A 21,152-nucleotide genomic window follows, 5' to 3' on the forward strand; every position below is an offset into this window, starting at 1 on the left:
CCTGTTTTAAACAGGTTAATGGGTAAGAAAGGTGCATCACCATAGTCGATAGCACTCATAAATTAAGAAGGAATCCCTCCTGGATGGGGGGCATTTTGAAAGGTATGTATAGGTCTTCACTTTTGTCCCATAACACTGGTCTGCATTCAATGAATGAGTCTCTCAGTGTCAATCATAAAGTCATGTTGACAATGCAGTACGTATGAAAATGGGAGTTGTGGTCAACTACAACTCAGTGAAAAGCCGGTGGGTGTGTGAAAGCATTCATAACATTTGCTCTTCAAGAGTTGCGGGGACAGCATGGACATGGCAGCCAAGCAAGTCAGTAGATATTTATGGCTGTAATCCAGCGGCCAGGCCGTGACCTTGAGTGTGAAAGATCACACTTTCTTCTGTATCAGACTACATTTTACACCCAACAAAAAAAGACCTTTTTTTGCCGCATGGTCAAAACCAAGATCAGACAGTGACCAAAAGCAACAGTATGACTTTTGTTGAGGAACAATAAAATTATGTGCTGGCCTTTATACACCTACTGTAAGTATAGAGGAAAAACATATGGTCACATATAAGGTGAACGGGTTGTCTAAATGCTACTTACTGCATGTCTACAGTTATACTAGTAACACTGTTAAAATGCATTTAAATGTTGTTATTATTTTGGTGCAGGGAATGTTAGCGCCAATATACTTTAATTAATGACTGACGATCTACCTACTGCATCCCATACACTTGTGCGCCATAGAGAAAACAAACACAGTTGCTAAACAAGTGGCATTCCACCATTAAAAGCATAGGAAAAGCCTGTCATACAGCAGCAGAACAACTGACATTCTGTATGCCAGCCTGCTACATATTGAAAAGCAAGCAGACAGTTAAGAAAATAAATACATGAGATTATAAAAAAAAAAAGGGTTAAAGGATTAAGGACATACAGTGGCGTAACTATAGCACCGCAGCCCCCGCGACCGCGGGGGGGCGCTGTGCATGTGCGGGCGCCGGGGACTGCAGTTCTATAGTTACACCCCGCCGCAATCCCCCGCAGTCTTTACCCGTCTTCAGTACGCGCAGGTCCTGGCTCCCTTCTTCTGCTATGAGGACCACCACAAAATGTCCGCCCCCATTTAGCAGACAGTTCTATGAAACTGTCTGCTGTATGGGTGCAGACATTTTGTGGTGGTCCTCATAGCAGAAGAAGGGAGCCGCGACCAGCGTGTACTGAACCGAACGTAGGTAAGACTGCAGGGGATGGGGGCTTGCATGGGCGGCGGGGGGGGGGGGGTTTGCATGGGCGGCGGGGGGGGGGGGTTTGCATGGGCAGCGGGGCGGGCACCCTCCCTTTAATGGCGGGGGGCGCCCAAAACCTAGTTACGCCACTGAGGACATAAATGCAATTGCTAATATTGTAAATCTTTACTACAAATAACATGCAGAGCTTGTGAGTAAACTCCCTGCAAATCTGGTCTGTGCACTTCTCAGGGTATTTCTCACAAAAGCTAAAGTGAGAATGTGCTTGTGCATGCAGTTGCTACTGGATCGCCTACCTGTCTGCATCCACTGTGCTCCTCCACCCAGGGATCAGGGGTCAGTTATCTCCATCTCTTTGACCCAGTCTACTGATCTGAGCAGCCAGCTGAGATTCAGTAAAAGGTCCAGCAGACACCTTACATGACAGCACAGATCAGGTGACCAGGTTAGAGAAGGAGTTCACCAATCCCTGGGTTCACGTAAATTTGACTTTATTGATTTTGGTTCTATTTAGAACTGGCTGATCATAGAAGCTAACTTCAGTATGAAGGGCAGAGCAGGTGTAGGGCAAACAGAGGTAAGCCTACATAACACATCTGAAGATGGCATTATTATTGTAAAGCTCCCTCTGGTATTTTTTTTTTAACAAATTAACATTACAAAAGTTGACAGATTACATTTCCCATTACAAATGTGGGAAATAATATCTGCTCACTAAAATGATTTGAAGTGAAGGATGTGGATAAGAGATATATATATATATATATATATAGATATATATATATATCTATATATATATATCTATATATATATATATATATATATACATATATATGATCCAAAAGCCCTTTGGAGCATTTAGGTAAAACAGTGTGAAAACATCCATTTTCACATTATTTTAGTTTGCGGTGTATAGTATTACATCACAAAATACTGTATACATGAAGCAAGCAATGATGACAACAATCTACAGTATACAGTATCATTGGACTAAAAACATTGATGGATTTGAATCAGCAGTTACCAATAGCCATCTCTACTCTACATGTTATGCACAAGTGAGGTCTGTATGTGGCTGCACAGTTCATACGAAAGTTATTCTGCGTACATTTTCTCTTTGTGTTTAAGGACTGATCAAATTCTGCAATGTAAAGGCCCTTTAAAAGCAAGGCAGAAAAATACAAAAATACCTAGTTAAATTGAAAAAACTTACCCAAAAAGAACAGTGACAACTCCTGATATGAACATACCAGTTACGAACAGAAACTTTGCTCCTAACTGCACAATCTGCAATGTTGAGAAACACATTATTGGTACAATTCCTCAAAAACATAATACTAATTAAGTTAGGGGAACAGTCATGTACCTGTTAATATGTAATATTATAATGTAAACCATTGCAGTACATGTTTTTTAACCTCCAGGGAATTACCACAATAAACTTGCATTATTTTATAAATGGGTGTAAATCACTGGGTCCTCCATAATTAGATTGAAAGTCACTTGGACAAGCCCATATGGTTGACAGTCAAAAGGTTGACATGTAAATGGTAGACACCTGAAAAGGTTGACTGCACAAAATGTTGACATATTAAAAAATTGGTTGACACAAGGGGCATGATTTAATGGAATGCGGAAAAAAAATCACATTTTCCGAAGTCGCACCACATTGCACTTTTAAAGTCGCATTATTGGCCGAGAATTTGCATAACCTAACCTATTTAAGCTCACTTCTTCACCTTCTGTGTCACCCCAGTCTGTCTAACCCTCCCCTTTAGAATGTAAGCTCTCACGAGCAGGGCCCTCTCACCTTATGTGCCTCAAGTGCGATATGTGTGATTTTTAGTCATGAAAATGTGCGAATTTGAGGAAATGTGCGATTTTGCGTCAACATTTTTCAAAACAAAATGGTGTGGGGTCCCCCCTCCTGAGCATAACCAGCCACGGGATCATTGAGCCGAACCTGGTTACAAAAATACAGGGGACAAGAAGTGTAGGGGTCCCCCGTATTTCTGAAACCAGCCCCAGACTCTTGGACCGGTCCTGGTTCCAAAAATACCGGGGACAAAAAAACTGGGGGGTCCCCCGTATTTTGAAACCAGCACAGCGCTCCAACAGCCCTAGGTGTCATACCACAGCCGGGGGACATTTTTTACATAAGGTCCCCTGACCGTATAATGTTCGCTGTGGCTTGTCAGCCTTGGACAGGGTACCGGGGACCCACCAATAAAGGGGTCCCCCCACCAGGCTTCACTCTTCCAGGGCTGAAGCCTGTGGCTGCCACCAGTGTCCGTGTCCTGTGGACACCGGCCTGATAGGGTTAAATCAGCCATGCAAAACATTGCTTTATACAGGTGAACTACAAGTCCAAGTCCCAGCAGGCCTCCCCCGCATGCTGGGACTTGGTGAACCACAAGTGTAACCCCTCTGTCCACTATGGGGATTTTGGGCTACTAATTTACTATGTCTTGAATATGCTACTCATCCTTATCCTTCGGTTAAAGGGTTTTTGCCTTTCTATGTCAGTGCCTCCACCCAAGTAATTATATATATAATTAATTTATATAATATATTATTTATATAATATATTATAATGGGTCTACTTGGGAAAACCCATAGTGGTGTTGTATAAATGACATTGATATAAATTATGCAACAACCTACAATTACATATTCTGTTAGATTGCCTCATCACCACTGCTCACAGATAAACAATAGTTGTAATATTTTTATTGGAAGAGATAATAAAGCTACTTAAAATCCAGTTATAGATCTAGTTAAAAATAGGAGCTTGAAATAGCTTTAAGGGATTATAGTGTCCCTATGATATAAGGGACACTATAATACAAATATAAATATATAAACTTAACAGGTTTGCACTCATATAGTGTGTACACACGGTTCGATATGGCTTCCGATGTTGACGATATCGTCAACATCGGAAGCCATATCGCATACTGATTGTATGCATTGTAAGGGCTTCCTAGCCCGATGCGCGCTCCCGTTTAAGGAGAGATCGGAGGGGAGATAGAGTGGGCAGCACACTCTATCTAGCACAAATCGCAAGCATATCGCATGCATCGTATGTGCCTTGCGATATGCTTAAGATGCGATGTGCTATACGATTTCCAGGGCCCTGTCAGTCATCCTGTTGTTAAGTCAAAATCGCTAAGTCAAAATCTTAAGCAAATCTTAAGGCACATAGGAAATCGCATAGTAAATCAAATAGGAAATCGCATAGCAAATTGTATGGTAAAAAGTCAAAATCTTAAGCATATCTTAAGGCATATCTTAAGGAGTAGAGAAAAAAAGGGAAAAGTAAAAATCGGACAAAACATCGAATCGTACATCGGATCGCACAGAACATCGAACCGTGTGTACACACTCATACTCCTCACTTCCCAATCCAACTCCTGCCATCACTACAGATCCAATGCATTTATACCCATTAGGGTTGTACAACGTGCTTCACACTTCTCACCACCTGGACAATGCATTGGAGTCTCAGGGCCTTATTCAGATTTCATCGGTACTGCGCGCGAGTGCGTCTGGAGCATGCACAGGCGTGTTTTTGCGCATGTGCAGGCGCATGGTGCGTGCACCCACGGCGACCATTCGGGTCGCTGGGTGCACGCACCCATGGCAGCGAGGGGGGGGGGGCGGGGAGCGCCGGGCTGCCCCATTACCATATGGGAACGCCCAGCGTTCCATGGGCGTTTCCATGAGAATGCTGGGCGTTCTCATGGTAATGAGGCAGTGACGCGGGTGTGTGGGCCGGGTAGCTGACATCACCGGATGTCAGCTGCCCGCCCATATCACGCCAGCGTGCACGCTAAACTAAGTAACTCAAAAGTCACTTATATAAGCGTGCACGCTAAACATCATTCGATGGTCACTGACCATCGAATGATGTGGGCGGACACCCCAGCAAAGCGAATGGATGTTTATGCAAAACATCCATTTGCTGCTGTGCGGGCGAAGCCACACTTTGCTGGGGCGGCGGGGGGGCGTGCATTCGCCGGGCGGGGTTTGGTGGACTCGCAAGGCTGCGAATTCACGGCCTTGCGAATCAACCTGAATAAGCCCCTCAGTGCGGTTCCAGATTTCTATACATTTCTATTAACAATATGTAACTAATATATAACTTAAATAACAAACATGAAACAATTTCACTGCAGACTGCAGTATAATCATATAAATATTTGGTCTACATATGAGTAGTAAATAGCAAAGCACTTGGCGGTGCACATGTTGGGGCCTTTTCCTTTGAAGTCCTGAAAGTATGATGGAGTTCCTTTAACATATCTTAGCCCGTTTAGCAGATTTGTCTATATACATAGGAGAAATAGACTATTGGTCTTACAATTTGTATCAGGTCACAAGCAGCAAAGCAGACTTGACAGTTTTGTTCACAAATGTTACTATTATATTGATGTAATCTCAGCAAATCTCTGTATAAATGTATCTTTCTTATAACACCACTGGCAATTTGGTACATATGCCATGCTGTGTTCTGGGCCCCTCTCAGCTGTACTCCAGTAGGTATACTGGCATACTCTGGCCTGTTAGCAGGGCCGGATTATAATGGGGGCACAAGGGGTCAGTGCCCCTGGGCCCCCCTCTACCCCTCTAGCTAGGGGCCCCCTGTGGTTGGCATGTATTTTTTTTTTTAAGCTAAAGGTTTTGTTCATGGGAGTGGGCTAGTGCTGTAGCTTCACCTATCTGCCAATGTGACAATGATTATTGGTGCAGAGCATTGGGAGCCAAGTGTGCAGTGCATTACTGGGAGTTGACTAAGTTCCATGAACACTTTCCACCAGAGGACAGAGGCTGAGACGTTTGTGCTGAGCTCTGATTGGTGGAGCTCATTACATGCTTCTCAGGCCCATGGATAACAGCAGCAGCAGCCTAGTCATGGGAGGGTTTTTAATCAGAGGCAACACTGGGACTGTGAGGTCTCCTACAGAGTAAGGTGCAGAGGAACAAACACAGGCTTTTCATGTGGTATGTATGTGTGTGGATATGCGCAGTGTGGTGTGTGGCCTGCGCAGCGCGATTCGTTGATAGGTCATGCTGCGCAGGCCGCAGCGTGGCGTCCCCAGCATCCGGAAGACGCCTCACGTGTCATACCCGACACGCCTCCCAGCTGCCGCGTCATTCCCAACGCCTGCCCCAGCACCACAGCTCCAAAAAAAAGTTATGTAGGGGTACATCGGCAATATTCTAGTGGTGACCAAGAATGCTGGCCAAACTCTCTCTTCAGCTTCACCCCCACCCCCCTGTGCCCAGCAGCCTGCTTACAGCTCATGTTTACAGCCCAGCTGCCAGGGGTGGGGGGAGGTGCCAGCACTGGAGGGAGGGAACTCCAGACTCTGAGTAGCTGATGCACTCCTCTTTTATACCCTTGTAGAGCTGTGTAACCTGACCTCTTTCTCTGGTGGTGTGATCTGAAACCCCACCCACTGACACTCCCTTGCCAGCACTGGGGATTGTCAGCTGTAAAGGTGTGTGGGGATTCCAGAACTATCTTTACTAAACTGCCCATCACTGTTTAACACCTGTTTCTTGCATTGAATACACATGTCTTATCCCCATCCACCACCAATGTGTACATAACAGCTAGTGTTGTTTAAATACAGAAACGTAATATGGTATTAAATATATATATATATATATATATATATATATATATATATATATACATACACACACATATATGAATTATACATGAATTATACATACCATTGATACACATATCACTTATTTTACCTGTGTGTAAATATATGAAGGGTTTTTACCTCAACCATGTGCATATATTTATCAACTACAGTCCATACATACGTATTTGGTTTATTAACCCTTTAACAGGGTTACACAAGTCTCAGCATGCGGGGCATTAATGGGCCCGCTGGGACTTGTAGTCAACCTGTAAAAAGAATGTTTTTAAAAAACAGTATATATAGAAAACAGTACAAGTTTTATATATACACACACACACACACACACACACACACACACATTCATTTATTATACACACACACACATTCAATTGTGGTTCACCAAGTCCAAGCATACGGGGGAGCCCTGCTGGGACTTGTAGTTCACCTGTATAAAGCAATGTATTGTATGGCTGATTTAACCCCATCAGGCCAGCGTCCACAGCCACGGACGACGGTGACAGCCCTGGGCTTCAACCCTAGACGGGTGAAGCCTGGTGGGGGGACCCCTTTATTGGGGGTGTCCACACTCCCCCAGGTACCCTGTCCAAGGCTGACCAGCCGCGGAGAGCATGATACGGCCAGGGGACCTTATGTAAAAAGTGTCCCCAGCTGTGGCATGACACCGCAGGCTGTTGGAGCCCGGTGCTGGTTTCAAAATATGGGGGACACCCAGCTTTTTTGTTCCCTGTATTTTTGGAACCAGGTCTGGCTCAATGAACCCGGGGCTGGTTATGCTCAGGAGGGGGACCCCACTCCGTTTTTTTTTATTTTTTAAAGAAACATTTACACATATTTTACCATAGAACCATGCACATATCTCAATGATCTGTGCATGGTTCTGTCAAATTCACCCATCACAACCTGTTCTGCATGTGTGGCGATTTTTTGTAACATTTTCCCAAATTTGCGATTTGTATACTTTATAATGGAAAAACATCTGGATGCGAGTTTTGGCATTACTAAAAATTGGCACTTCAGAATGTGCGATTTTGTTTGCATTTCACATCTCATTAATTATGCGATTTCGGAAAAAGTGCTAAAACGGCTATATTGGCGAAAACATCGCCCAAAAAAATAAATGAAAAATCGCACCCCATTAATTGTCACCCAAGTTTTTTTTTTTTTTTAAATGACATTTTTATTGAGAATTTATAAATATCATAATCACGTTAATGACAACGATCCATAGGTATATTACATAACAAACAAATAAGAATAAAAGTAGTCAAACATTAAATGGGGTGGGGAGGAGTAGGGATAAAGGGGCAGGGGATACACTAATCATTTGTAATCAATAGTCTGTTAGGTAGTTTGAAGCCATAGCTATCTAACATATACAACAAAAGGGATACGTTTCACGGGGGGGGGGGGGGGTTCACCGAACAGGAGGCAGGGGGGTCTTGGGTACTGGGGTCCTTTATAGAGTTAATACATATCAACTTCCGAACCAAATGGACGGGTCTGGGAGATGTGTTAGTGCTGATGTTGGTTGGGGCTCAGAAAGGGGAGTAGGTGTCCGGGACAGCCAATATTCAGACCATTGAAACCATTTTATCAAAGTATTAGTAGCAGTTGGAGAATAAGTAATTCCAGCTATTTCGAATTCACAATGCAGTTGTACATTTGATTCAACCATTTCTATGGTGGGGATAAAAGGCATACACCAATGTCGTGCAAGAAGGAACTTAGTGGTTACTAGGATGTGACCCATTACATAGCGATCATTGGCGGGCATGTTTCCACGGTAGATATGAAATAAAGCTAATAATGGGTTTGGTGTATTGGAGAGTCTGTTATTTTAGATATGGTAATGAATACAGAGGGCCATAGTCCCGACAAAGCGAAGGGTGCCTATATGTCCGCAGTTATGCCAGCATAGATTGGAAGTACAGGGCCAAATGGTGTGGAGTCATGCTGGAGTCAAATATAGTCTATGAAGAAGCTTGTAAAAGTGTTCTGAGTAGGAAATGCATTTGGACAAACTGAAACATGTCCGATAAACCATGCTCCACTAGTCTTCCGATTGGGAGCATGCCAGGTTGGATTCCCACTTAGCAATGGAGGGGAACTTATGGGGTGTACCATGTTATGTTTCCTTTGCTTTCAGAGGTCGTTAACTTGTTGTGTATGTATCTGGGCAATACAAATATCTCATGGGGGGTGTAACGCTATAATATCAATGTCTCAACTGTAGAAATTTATAAAAGTCTCTATGAAGTAGGGAGTACTTGTATCGAAGTTGAGTATAGGACATTAATAGGCCATCAGATGTAACCTCTGTCAAAGAGATCACTTCTTAACTTTCCAAGTACTGTAGTAAAATTTAAATTGGGGATAAGTTGAGATAAGCCCTGTAAGGAGAGTTTGGAGGAGGGGAGAGAAGAGTCATTGGAACTGGAAATAAGGGCTAACCATGCTATGCGTATGGCTAGTACTGCTAATGATTGTGAGGCAGAGGGTGGCATTACACCTGGTGGTAGCCATAATAAATCTGTTAAGGGGAAAGGGGCCACCAGGCTACATTCCAGTAGGATCCAAGGCTTAGGGTCATCCTCTGTAAGCCACTTCCCTATCTGGGCGAGTAATCTGGCATATTGGTAGGACTGGAGGTCTGGTAATGCCAGGCATCCATCCAGTTTAGGCAAAGAAAGTGTTATGGGACAATCTGGGTTTTATTCCCTTCCATATGCATTTTTTTTTTTTTTGAGTTTTTATTTATGCAAAAAGACATATAATTTTGAGACAGACATAACATACATATTAGTACATACAAAAATATAAAAAGAGAGACACAAAAATACAACAAGGTCAAACATATACCTTTTCTCCCATATAGCAAATGCGCACCACATCCTGGAAGGTAGAGACTTACTTAACTAATGGAGAGATACACTGACTATTGATCGCCTAGTTTCAGGCGGGGTGGAATAAAACATTCGCTCTGAACAACCTTGAAGGTTTCTTATTTTCTTGAGTATCTAGTTGCTCCTGCTCGGGCAATTGATCGCTATATGGTTATTAGCCCCTATTAGTTTATATGTAGTGGCCTAGTGGTCCAGTTGGACCGTTCTAGCTAGTTAGCCTTGCCCAGATAGAACCTTCTACTATTGTTGTTTACTACTCATGTCATTAGCCTATAATATATATAAGGAAGGAGGAGAGAGAACGAAAACTAAATACTCTATATACTGTGTAATCAATACCCATACAACCGTGCCTATAGTACGTGATTCTAGCCCGTGTTTACGTGCCCCCCCTTCCCACCCTACCCTCCCCCCCGTTGCTATATTTCTTCATTAATTCCTATAACTCAACACATCTACAATTCCAGTCTATACATGAGGGATCAAAATACTACTTTACGTTATTTTATCTTTATATCCCCCCCCCCTAACCCATTTCTTTACATTACATAGCTTATGTTTTGTAAATTTTTCTTAACGTGCCCTTATGGCTGTTGCAAGTGTTTTAAAATATTTAGATCTGTGCCATGTTTCCCAAATAGCATGGAATTTGGTGCTAGTGCCTCTTGAAGCATATATAAATTTTTCATGTGCATACGTGACATTTACTTGATTTATCCATTCCTCTATTGCTGGGCCAGTCAATGCCATCCATTTACGAGCAATAGCTAGTTTGGCCAGTGCTGTAAGGTTCTGGAGCAATGCTTCTACCTCTCTAGGACCTCTCTCATTACCTCTAGGCCATACCCCCAGCAGTATATTTGTCTCGGAGTAGGCATTCGGAGGTATCCCCAACTCGCCTATTATCTGGCGGAGCTCTCCCCAAAAGTCTCTCACCTTTTCGCAGGCCCACAGCAAGTGCCAAAAGGTGGCCCCGTTATCCCCGCATTTTGGACATTTATCATTTTTTAAACTGTTCATTTTATTTAACCTAACCGGAGTTATATAGGTCCTGTGTAGAATGTTAAACTGGACTTGTTGTGTCCTAGTGGAGTTTGTAGCCCTACCTGGGTAAGCTAAAGCTGCCTGCCATTCGTTTACATCTAGATCTGGTATATCCCCAATCCAGTTCCGCCTAAGCTGATATAGATCTGTATCATTAATATTACGCTGCACATATCCATATAATTTGGAAATCTGTTTTCGGTGAGATATTTGTTGAATAAATGTTTTAATTGGGGTTTCCTCCAACCAGCCTTCCCTACCTACACTATACTGGGTTAGAGCACTCCTGACCTGTAAAAATCTAAAAAACATCTCCCTGGGTAACCCATATTCAGCCTGCATCTGCTCGTATGATTTGAACCTTCTCTCTTGATAGAATTGGCCAATTGTGCATATGCCATACTTTGACCATATATTCCCACCCTGCTGTTTCCTCACTACTTGGACTGTCGTGATAGATAAGATAGAGGTCTCTGGGTCCACCCCTGTGAATTTATCCTGTTTGCAGACTATTCTCCATATTCTAATGGCTTGATTAATTATCGGAGGGTAGGCCTTGCGGGTGCCATTTGATAACAGCATCTGCAAGGGAGTAGTCCTATTGTCAACGCTGTTTATTAAACTATTCAGTTCCTTAGTTGCGTCAGCTATTGTGACCCAGGTTTTCAACTGGGCCATCTGGGCTGCATGATAATAGTTTTTGAAATTCGGTAATGCGAGTCCCCCTTTTGCTTTTGTTCTCCACAACGTGGCTAATTTGACTCTGGGGGTGAAATGTAATAGGATGAGAGATTCAGAAAGTGAGAGATTTGGTAAGAAATCTCCAGTTTTTTTAAAGCGGTGATCATTTATACTCCACAATCAAACTGGTTTTGCAGTGTAAATGATTGCCGCTTTAAAAAAACTGGAGATTTCTCACCAAATCTCTCACTTTCTGAATCTCTCATCCTATTACATTTCACCCTGGGTCTTTTATTGCCCCATATGAAAGCGGATATTATGCTGTTTAGGTTTCTAAAAAAATTATCATTAATATATATTGGCGAGTGCTGGAGTATGTATAGGATCTTGGGCAGTATAACCATTTTTACCAGATTGGTCCGGCCAATTAATGTCAATGGGAGTTTTACCCAACATTTACATTTGTTCCTTACCTCCCCTAATGCTGGTAATAGGTTACCTTTCAAATATTCTTCTGGTTGTCTGGACACTTCGATCCCTAAATATTTAAAGCTGTTTACTTTTTCCATGGGGTTACTTACATGTTGTTCATCTGACCAATCCTTTCCTATTGCCAGTAGGTGGGATTTGCTCCAGTTAATGGTGAGCCCAGAAAATTCCCCAAAGATTTTAATCTGTCCGACTACCATTTGCAGATCTCTTGCTGGCCTGGCTAATCCGACCAGGAGATCATCTGCGTATAAAGAGATCAAATCGAAGCTCCTATCCAATCCCGCCCCCTGGCAATTCAACCTTGATCTTAACAGGCGTGCCAACGGTTCGATGGCTATCGCGAAGATATACGGTGATAGAGGACACCCTTGACGGGTCCCTCTATTCAATAAGAAGGGGGCGGATGTGTACCCGTTGATGGAAATTCGTGCACTTGGGTTCTTATAAAGTAGCCTCAACCGTTTAATAAAGGATGGTCCAAATCCAAATGCCTCGAGGGTTCCCCACAGATAGTTCCATTCCACGGAGTCAAATGCCTTGTTGGCATCAAATGATGCCAACGCGGCCGCTAACCCCTCCATGTTGGCATACTGGATATACAGTATGCAAATGCCCGCCTTAAGTTTATCATTGTGGACTTTCCACTCATGAACCCTGTTTGGTCAGGGTGGACTATACTTTAAATGACACCACTCAATCTATTCGCTAATATTTTTGCAATGATCTTGGCATCTGTTGGAATTAGTGAGATTGGTCTGTATGAGTCCACCCTGACCAAATTTTTACCTCTTTTAGGTATAACAACGATGGAGGCTTCTGCCATTGAAACTGGCATCTCTTCTTCCTCCATCATGTTATGATATACAGTGACAAGCCGTGGGGCCAGAAATTTCTCAAACTTTTGAAATACCTCGCCTGGTAGCCCATCCAGCCCAGGAGCTTTCCCTACTGGCAATGATCTAATTACTTTTTCTACTTCTTCTATTTTTATAGGGGCATCTAAAAGAGTTCTATCTTCTGATGAAAGCTGAGGGATATCTAGTTCCCTTAAGAAAGCCCCTATTTCATCCTGATTTTTTGTTGAGTGGGATTGATACACTGACTTATAGTGTTGGACAAATTCGTCCACAATGTTGGGATTGGAGGTGAGAATTTCTCCTGCCTCCGTTTCAATTTTAGATATTATATTTGAGGGTCTATCATGTTTTGTTAGGTATGCCAGGAATTTACCAACTTTATCAGAGGTCGAATACCACTGATGCGAGCTTGATATGAGCCGGCGGCTGTTTACATCCTGAACATACTCCAGCCATTCGTCCTGCGCTTTTTGCCACTTACTCCAGTCTGACTCTATTTTAATAATTTGGTATGCTGCCTCGAGCTGCATCATCTGAACCTCTAATTCATGGGCTCTCTTCCGATGTTCCTTTTTAAGAAAAGAGATCTTTTTAATAAATATCCCTCTCAAAAAAGCTTTGAAGGCGTCCCATAGACACATATTTGAGGTGGATCCTTCATTAACTTCGAAAAAAGCCATCATTTCCCCCTCCATCTCGTTTAAATTAAATTGTGAAAGCCAGAATGGCTGAAGCTTCCACGATCGATGCCCCACGGATTTTTCCAAATCTAGATGTGCTATTAGGGGGGAATGGCCTTCCATATGCATTTAAGACAAAGGGAGTGGAACTTACATCAGAGGGAGTTGGGGATCATTACAGGAATAGTCCTGAACAGATATAATATTTTAGGGAGGACAACCATTTTTCGGGGCGGCAATATGACCCATCCAAGAGACAGACTGAAGCATCCAATCAGACATCAGTAAAGTGAGCTTAGCTAATAGAGGGGGATAGTTACTGGTAATTAAATCAGATATTCACGAGGGGATATGGATTCCTAGGTATTTGAGACTTCTATCTTGCCATAGGTAGTAGTATACCTTTTTGTGTAATTGAGAAAGGGTTGGGGTATAGTTGATAGGTAGGGCCTCAGTTTTAGTACTATTTAGTTTGTAGTAAGAATCTTTTGTGTATTCATTTAGTACTTCATGTAGATGTGGCAATGAGGAGGTTGGGTTGGTTAAAGTTAATAGGACATTGTGAAGAGGCAGACTTTGTATAAGTTCCCTAGCAGTATAGGGCCAGTGATATCAGGGTGGGATCTGATGGATTCAGCAAGGGATTCGATTGCTAATGCAAAAATTAAAGGGGATAAGGGGCACCCCTGGCGGGTTCTATTGGTTGTGGAAAATAGTGGGGATAATACCCCATTTATAAACAATCTGGCCAATGGATTTGAGTAGAGAGCCATAATGGAGGAAAGTGCTCTACCTGTGATTCCAAACTTTAAGAGGACAGCTTTCTCTGCGTCCAGTGATAATAAGAGTAGGGGGTTATGGGGAGTTGAAAAGGATTCTATTATATTTATAACTCGTCTGGTGTTATCTGGAGATTGTCCACCTTGTACAAATCTAACCTGGTCTTGGTGGATAAGAGAAGGTAATAGAGGATTTAGTCTGTTGGCGATAAGCTTAGCATAAATTTTAACATCTGTGTTGAGTAAGGCTATTGGGCGATAAGCAGGGAGTACTGGGTTTTTCCCAGGTTTGGGGAAAGCCACTATCCGGGATTCAAACATCTCCCTTGGAAAGATGCCGGTTTCTGGAGCATTGTTGAATACCTGGGCTAGAATTGGTGTCAGTTCATTCTTAAAAGTTTTATAAAACCTATTAATATACCCATCTGGACCTGTGGCTTTTTCCAAGGGAAGCTAGTCAATCACTCGGTCTATCTCTTCCGCAGTCCACGGACTTCCAAGAGTACTAACTGAGGTATCAGAGAGAGGGCAAAGTGATTTTGTTCAAAAAGTTTTGAATACCCGGTGGGGAAGGATGGTGTGTCGTAGAATCAGTCTTTAGATTATATAAATTCGAGCAATACTGTGCGAATGTAGCTGCTATCTCAGAGGGGTCTGAGAGCTTGGTCCAGTGTGTATTAGAAATAGCTCTTATGCTATCTTTTGCTTGTTTCTCTCGCAGTTTTCTAGCGAGTATTCTACCTGCTCTGTTCCCGTGTACATAATATCTTTGTTTCAGTTTGAAAAGATTTTTATGGACTTCCTTGAAGGCGTATATATTCCAAGCTTCACTTGTAATAATGCACGGTATAGAGTTTTATCATTTGGGGATAATTTATGTTTAGTTTCAAGGTCTATTATACAGGCCTCCAGTTCTGCCTGGGAACGTTGAGCGTTTTTGCGAATATAGGCCGCAGCCTGTATCGCTGCGCCACGGACTACAGCTTTAAGAGTGCACCAGAATGTGGAGCTAGATGTGTTGCTGGGTTGCTTTCTAAGTAAAGGGTGAGGGATTCAGAGATGGTGCGTTTAGCATCTAAATACAAAAGGAGGTGATCAGCTAAGCACCATGGACTAGGAGGGGGTCTATTCTCAGTGCAGTCCCAACTGAGTTTAAGGGCAGAGTGGTCAGACCATTTTAAGGGCAGGATAGAAGCCTTCTTTATCTTTTGGAGTGTCCATTTATCAGATAACGCCAAGTCTATGCGAGAGTAGGAATGGTGTACTGGTGAGAAGAATGTATATTCTCACGTGGATGGGTTCCTTGCACGAAAATCTTCATAGAAATCACACTCTAGGACAGGCATGTCCAAACTATGGCCCTCCAGCTGTTGTGAAACTACGCATCATAGCATGCCTTGCAATAGTTGTAGCATTCCCGAATAGAAAAAAGGTGGCAAGGCATGCTGGGATGTGTAGTTTCACAACAGCTGGAGGGCCATAGTTTGGACAGGCCTGCTCTAGGAGAATGCTTCTAAAAAGATGGGATTGGTCTCGTGGGGGTGCGTGATGTAGATTGCGGGGTCTGGAGGATTTATCCATAGTCGGATCTAAGACCATATTGAAATGACCTACAATTAGTACTGTTCCCTGCCGCCAGGAGTTTACCAGTTTACAAAATTTGGGGTATAAACCGTAGCTATTGTAACTGGTTTGTTTTCAAATTTCCCTAATAAAATTAAATACCTGCAATCAGGATCTGATATTTGTTTATCTAGCACAAAGTCACATTTACCCGATATCAGTATTGCGACCCCAGCTTTTTTTGCTGGGTCCATTTGATGTAAAACAGGTAGGATATTTAGCACTAGAGAATGATGGTGGAGCGGTCTTAATAAAGTGGGTCTCTTGTAGCGCTACAATATGAGCCCCTGATTTGGAGAAATAAAGCAGCGCTAGTCTTCTCTTGTTCTTTGAATTTAAACCCTTAACATTCATACATAGTATGTTTACCATGGTATGTCAGAGAAAAGATATTACATAGCCAGGCAATAAACTGCATTTCTAGTAGCCTTTGGGAGGATGACTCTATAGGTTATAGATGTATTGGGGGGGCAGGAATAGGAAGGGGAATGAGAGGGAAACTAGAAAAACACAAAACACCATAAATGGTGTCACAGAAGGCTGCCAGGTATGGCAGCACATTGGATCATACTCCTCCATCACTCTAGTAGAACATGAGAATAGAACTAGAGTGTGGCTTATGGGAAAGTGAGGCCAGACCGGAATCTGCAGCTCAGTGCGTGCAACCGGATTTAGTGATATTGGATGTAGTTGTCGGGGACAGCCCCAACTAATAACTCAACAGTGACTGTAAAGATAACACATAAAAGAAAAAGACTTATATTGGCAAAATACGAAGAGCATAAACTGTAAAGGTGCCAGGCCTAAACTTTAGGAATGAGGATAAGTATCCCAAGACAGAGTAAGATGGGCTCGCATTAGGATACTCATCACAGACAGTACACAAACATTTCAATGTAATTTATGGTAGCTCATAAAAACGGAACAGAAAAAATATTTTCTGGATCTAGTGAGATACCACGACTGTTGACTGGGCATATGACAGTTTGCATTAGGTGGGATGGCCAGCTGTTGACCAGCCAGGGGGAATTCATTGGATAAGTGAGGCTGTAGAAGGCAGTTAGTAGTGTGACACCTTCATCGGGTATATTTATTATTGTAGTTGAGCCGTTGCGTTGGACGATTTATTTCATTGAAAAACCCCATTTATATTGGATCTCTGCGTTACGAAGGGCTCTTGTAACTGGATGAAAGGTTCTGTGGTCAGCTAATGTTGCAGCAGAGAGGTCCCCAAACAGCTGAAGGTCGCCCAAAATAGGACTAGAAAAGTTTGAAGGCCTGGCAACCTGTAGAATTCTTTCCTTAATGTGATAATGAAGCCGCATCAGGGGGTCTCTAGGTGCGTCGTCTGGTGCATTTTTTGCTTTTGGTAGTCGATGAATGCGGTCTAGCAGGAAATCTGTTATGGTGACCTCAGGTTGTAGTTGCGTGAACAGGTCTGTAACAAATTACACAAGATCAGCATTGGAGACTGATTCGGGTATGCCCCGTATTTTAATAATGTTACGGCCCGTAACCTCCGCCTGAAGATCCTCATGGGAGTGTGATGAGGTTATTGTGTGATTTGACCACATCCTCTAACTTATTTTCAATGTGGTCCGTTCTGTCACCCAGTGCATAAATTGACTGTTGGCATGTTTGTAGAGCCACTTTAAATTCTGATGTAATGTCGTGTTTAAATTATGCCAATAGTTGTTTCATAGTGCCAACTGTGATCGGTGCTTCATCGTCCGGTATTGCTGTTGTCACAGATTTCTGAAGCAGTGGGTCAGGTGCACTGCCAGATGTAGGTAGTGGGTTACTAATCCTATTCGTCAAGGATGCACTTTTTGTTTTTTTGGGTGGTACCCCCGTAGGATTTTTCTGGCATTTAGAAGGCATGATGGTTTGCTTAAGGAATATAAATGCACTTCTGGAGAATCATATACAGGTGGGATCAGGCGAGTGGCAAGAATTCTCATAGAGGGTCGAGTATTACAATAAGGTGGAGATATGGAGGCAGTATAGTATGTTTAGGTTGTCTACATCAGGAAGGTTGTTAGGTTATTAAGTGCACATGACAGTCCTGGATGTGCTCCTGAAGGTATTTGTGTAGGTTGTAAAAAAGTGGTAGTTCAACCAGAGGGTAGCTGGGGAATGGGCTACAGGGCTAACCTGCTTTTGCTATAACATAAGTCTTGGTCCAGCCAGAGACTTGATGTGCAGGTTTTTGCTTTAGTTAGCTTAACAGTGATAGCAGAGGGGGTTGAAAAATCCCTCTGCCCCATCCAATATGGCCACCGCGCCCAGTGTGTAATGTCCCTTGAGCCTGTTTATAGGGACAGCCAGGTTCCACCTACCCTTGTCAGTGGGGTGTTTTGCAGGTACCCCGGTAGAGCCGAGGCAGCTGCCTTCAGAGGGGGATCTTCCACGTGCTACCGCCTGGTCAGGAGGCGGTGTCCTCCACCCTTGCCAGAGAGCCCACGGAGCCACGGCCATGCAGGGGAGTCTCTGCTCCTGGCGTGATGTCAGCGCACGCGGCCTCTCCTTTCCTCGGCCGCCACTGCCGGGTGTGCAGTAATCGTCTCTGTGCCCCTCACAAGGTGGCCGCCACAGTCCCAGCACTTCAGAGCTTCTCCGTCCCCAGCCCTGGTCCACGGTCTCAGGGGACCTGGTTTGTACAAAAAAAATTATATATATATATATATATATATATACTGAAAACTGTTGCCGACATTGAGAAGAGCAGCTGCTCAGTGTATGATATGCCAGAGGCTAGGTGAGCAGAAATGTATTGGGAGGGCTAATCACCCACCTCTTGTTTGCTCCGCTAGCTCCTGAATGCTCTACTGCAGAGGTGGCCAAGCGGTCGATCGCGATCAATTGGTCGACCGCAGACACTAAACCAGTCGATCCGCTACACACCACCCACTACACCATGTAGCTGTCAGCAATTGCAGCCGTGGGATCCCAACCCCCTGCACGCTCCATGCCGCCCACCACCCACTACACACCATGTAGCTGTCAGCAGGCAGCGCTGTGATCCCAAACCCTCGCCCGCTACACACTGCCCACTATACACCATGAAGCTGTCAGCGGGCAGTGGTGTGATCCCAACCCCCCTGCCGATATACACCGCCCACCACACGCCGTCCACTACACCATGTAGCTAGCAGCAGGATCCTAACCCCCCATCCACTACACACCAACCACTACTAGCACACTTACTAATAGCCTGGAGCTGCCAGCAGTGGCGGCGATGTTAGTGGGTCAAGGGTGGCATATATAACAACATCACTACCCCCCTGCCTATGACACTCTGCCTAAAGGCAGTGATTGGATGGCACTGCAAGTAATTTATATTGGCTGCTGTCCCGGTCATGTGGTACAGTGCTAGCCAATTGCAATTGTACCTGAAATGAAATCTGTCTGTCAGTGTCTTCCTTTCTTTTACCCGCCATGTGCTATGAACACTGACTGATCACACGTGTTTAGCAAGCTCTCTGTACTAGTGTGCTCTGTGGATTAGGAAAAAGTTGTTTTGGAAGCATTTTTTAGCAGCAGCTATAGCTGCTGATTCCAGTGCTGGGCTCAGGGATTTGGGCTTCATATTTAAACCTTTATTAATCCCGTGCTGTGCTTGGTAAATTTTGAACACAGGGAACTGTGCTTCATATTTATACCTATATTCCTCCATAGCTGTGCTTGGCTAATTTTGAACACAGGGATCTGTGTGCGCCTTTTTACACGGTTATAGTGTTCATTCTAATCTAAAATATTTTTATATATAAATTATGTTTTAGTATGCCTACTGAACATGAGTGTTTCTAAAAGGCCAAAAAATTACCATTTTCATGCAGAATGAGAGCATGATTTTTTTTTTTTTTTACAATGTTTAAAAGAGAAATGCATATGTTTAATATGCCATGCTAAAGTTGGTCTGGCGAAGAAGGGGAATTTGCAAAGAAATTTCTCAAGTCTGCATCAGAAATATGATCAAGACTTTACACCTAATAGTGAACTAGGGAAGACTGAAGTGAAATCCTTGAAAACTAAATTATGAGCACAACAGCTCACGTTCCCAAAACCTATCTTGCAGTCCCAGGCAGCGGCTGAAGCATCTTTCTGTATTACAAACATTTTATTGAAACATTAGAAACCTTTCCAGGATAGAGAAATGTTGAAGGAAGCTTTCCTTAATGCTGGAAATGTTTTATTTGAAACATTTAAAAATAAAGATAAAATCTTAAAAGCGATTAAAGATATGCCCCTATCTCGTCAAACTACAGTGAGACGAGTAGAGGGAATTGCCATTGACTTCCAGAACCAGGTGAGAAAACACATCAGTAACTGCTGTTATTTTTCCTTACAGTTTGATGAATCCACTGGTATAGTGGATACTTCTCAATTAACTGTCTTTATAAGAATGGTATTCCCTGAGTTCTAAGGAGGAGTTTTTAACTCTCATCCATATGAAAGGAAAAACAAGAGGTTAAGACATTTACAAAGAAGTTTCTAGTTTTGCCAAGGAAACTAGTCTTCCTCTTAGCAAACTTGTGTGTATTGTTACTTATGGGGCAAGCATAATGGGATTCTTGCACTGTGTCACAAAAATTTGGATTTTCCTGATTTTACAAGAATCCATTGTGTTATACATCAGAATGCACTGAATGTGCCAACGTTTTAAAAATGGCTGATGTAATGGATATTGCAATGAACATTGTAAACTCAGTTCGTGCAAGGAGTCTTCGAAGATGACTTTTCAGTACTTTACTGTAAAAAAGTGACTATTAAGACCTGCTGTTGTACAATGACGTCAGATGGCTTAGTCGGGGCAGTTCTTAGAACTATTCCAGTCCTTACTGCCTGAAATAATGGCGTTCTTGTAATCACTGGGAAAAAGTCCATCTCAGCTGCATGATTCATCATGGTTGCTGCAGTTGGCTTTTATCACAGATTTAACCAGTCACTGCAATGCATTCAATCTTGAACTTCAGGGAAAGGATAAAAATATTATACAATTAGTTCAATAAATGCTTTTAAGTCAATACTGAAGTTTTTAAAGTCACAGCTTCAAAATGGAATTTTGAGGAACTTCCCTAGTTTTGAGAAAGTGATAGAAGCAAATCCTGACATCATCAGCACATATGATGCATTTTGTTCTGAAATCTAAAATCTTTGGGAA

General features: G+C 42.9%; 1 protein-coding gene across 2 annotated transcripts in view; it reads right to left on the reverse strand.

The window, feature by feature from the left end:
- SLC18B1 (solute carrier family 18 member B1) overlaps nt 1-21,152 on the reverse strand; it is a 155,788-nt gene that overhangs the window by 84,215 nt on the left and 50,421 nt on the right. For both annotated transcript variants that reach the window (XM_083176779.1, XM_083176778.1), the window contains exon 4: nt 2,462-2,535. In XM_083176779.1, the coding sequence (XP_083032905.1) occupies nt 2,462-2,535 (74 nt within the window). The remainder of the gene's footprint in view (nt 1-2,461; nt 2,536-21,152) is intronic.

The sequence above is a fragment of the Crinia signifera genome, chromosome 3, assembly GCF_055691185.1.
Source record: "Crinia signifera chromosome 3, ASM5569118v1, whole genome shotgun sequence".
Taxonomy (NCBI): domain Eukaryota; kingdom Metazoa; phylum Chordata; class Amphibia; order Anura; family Myobatrachidae; genus Crinia; species Crinia signifera.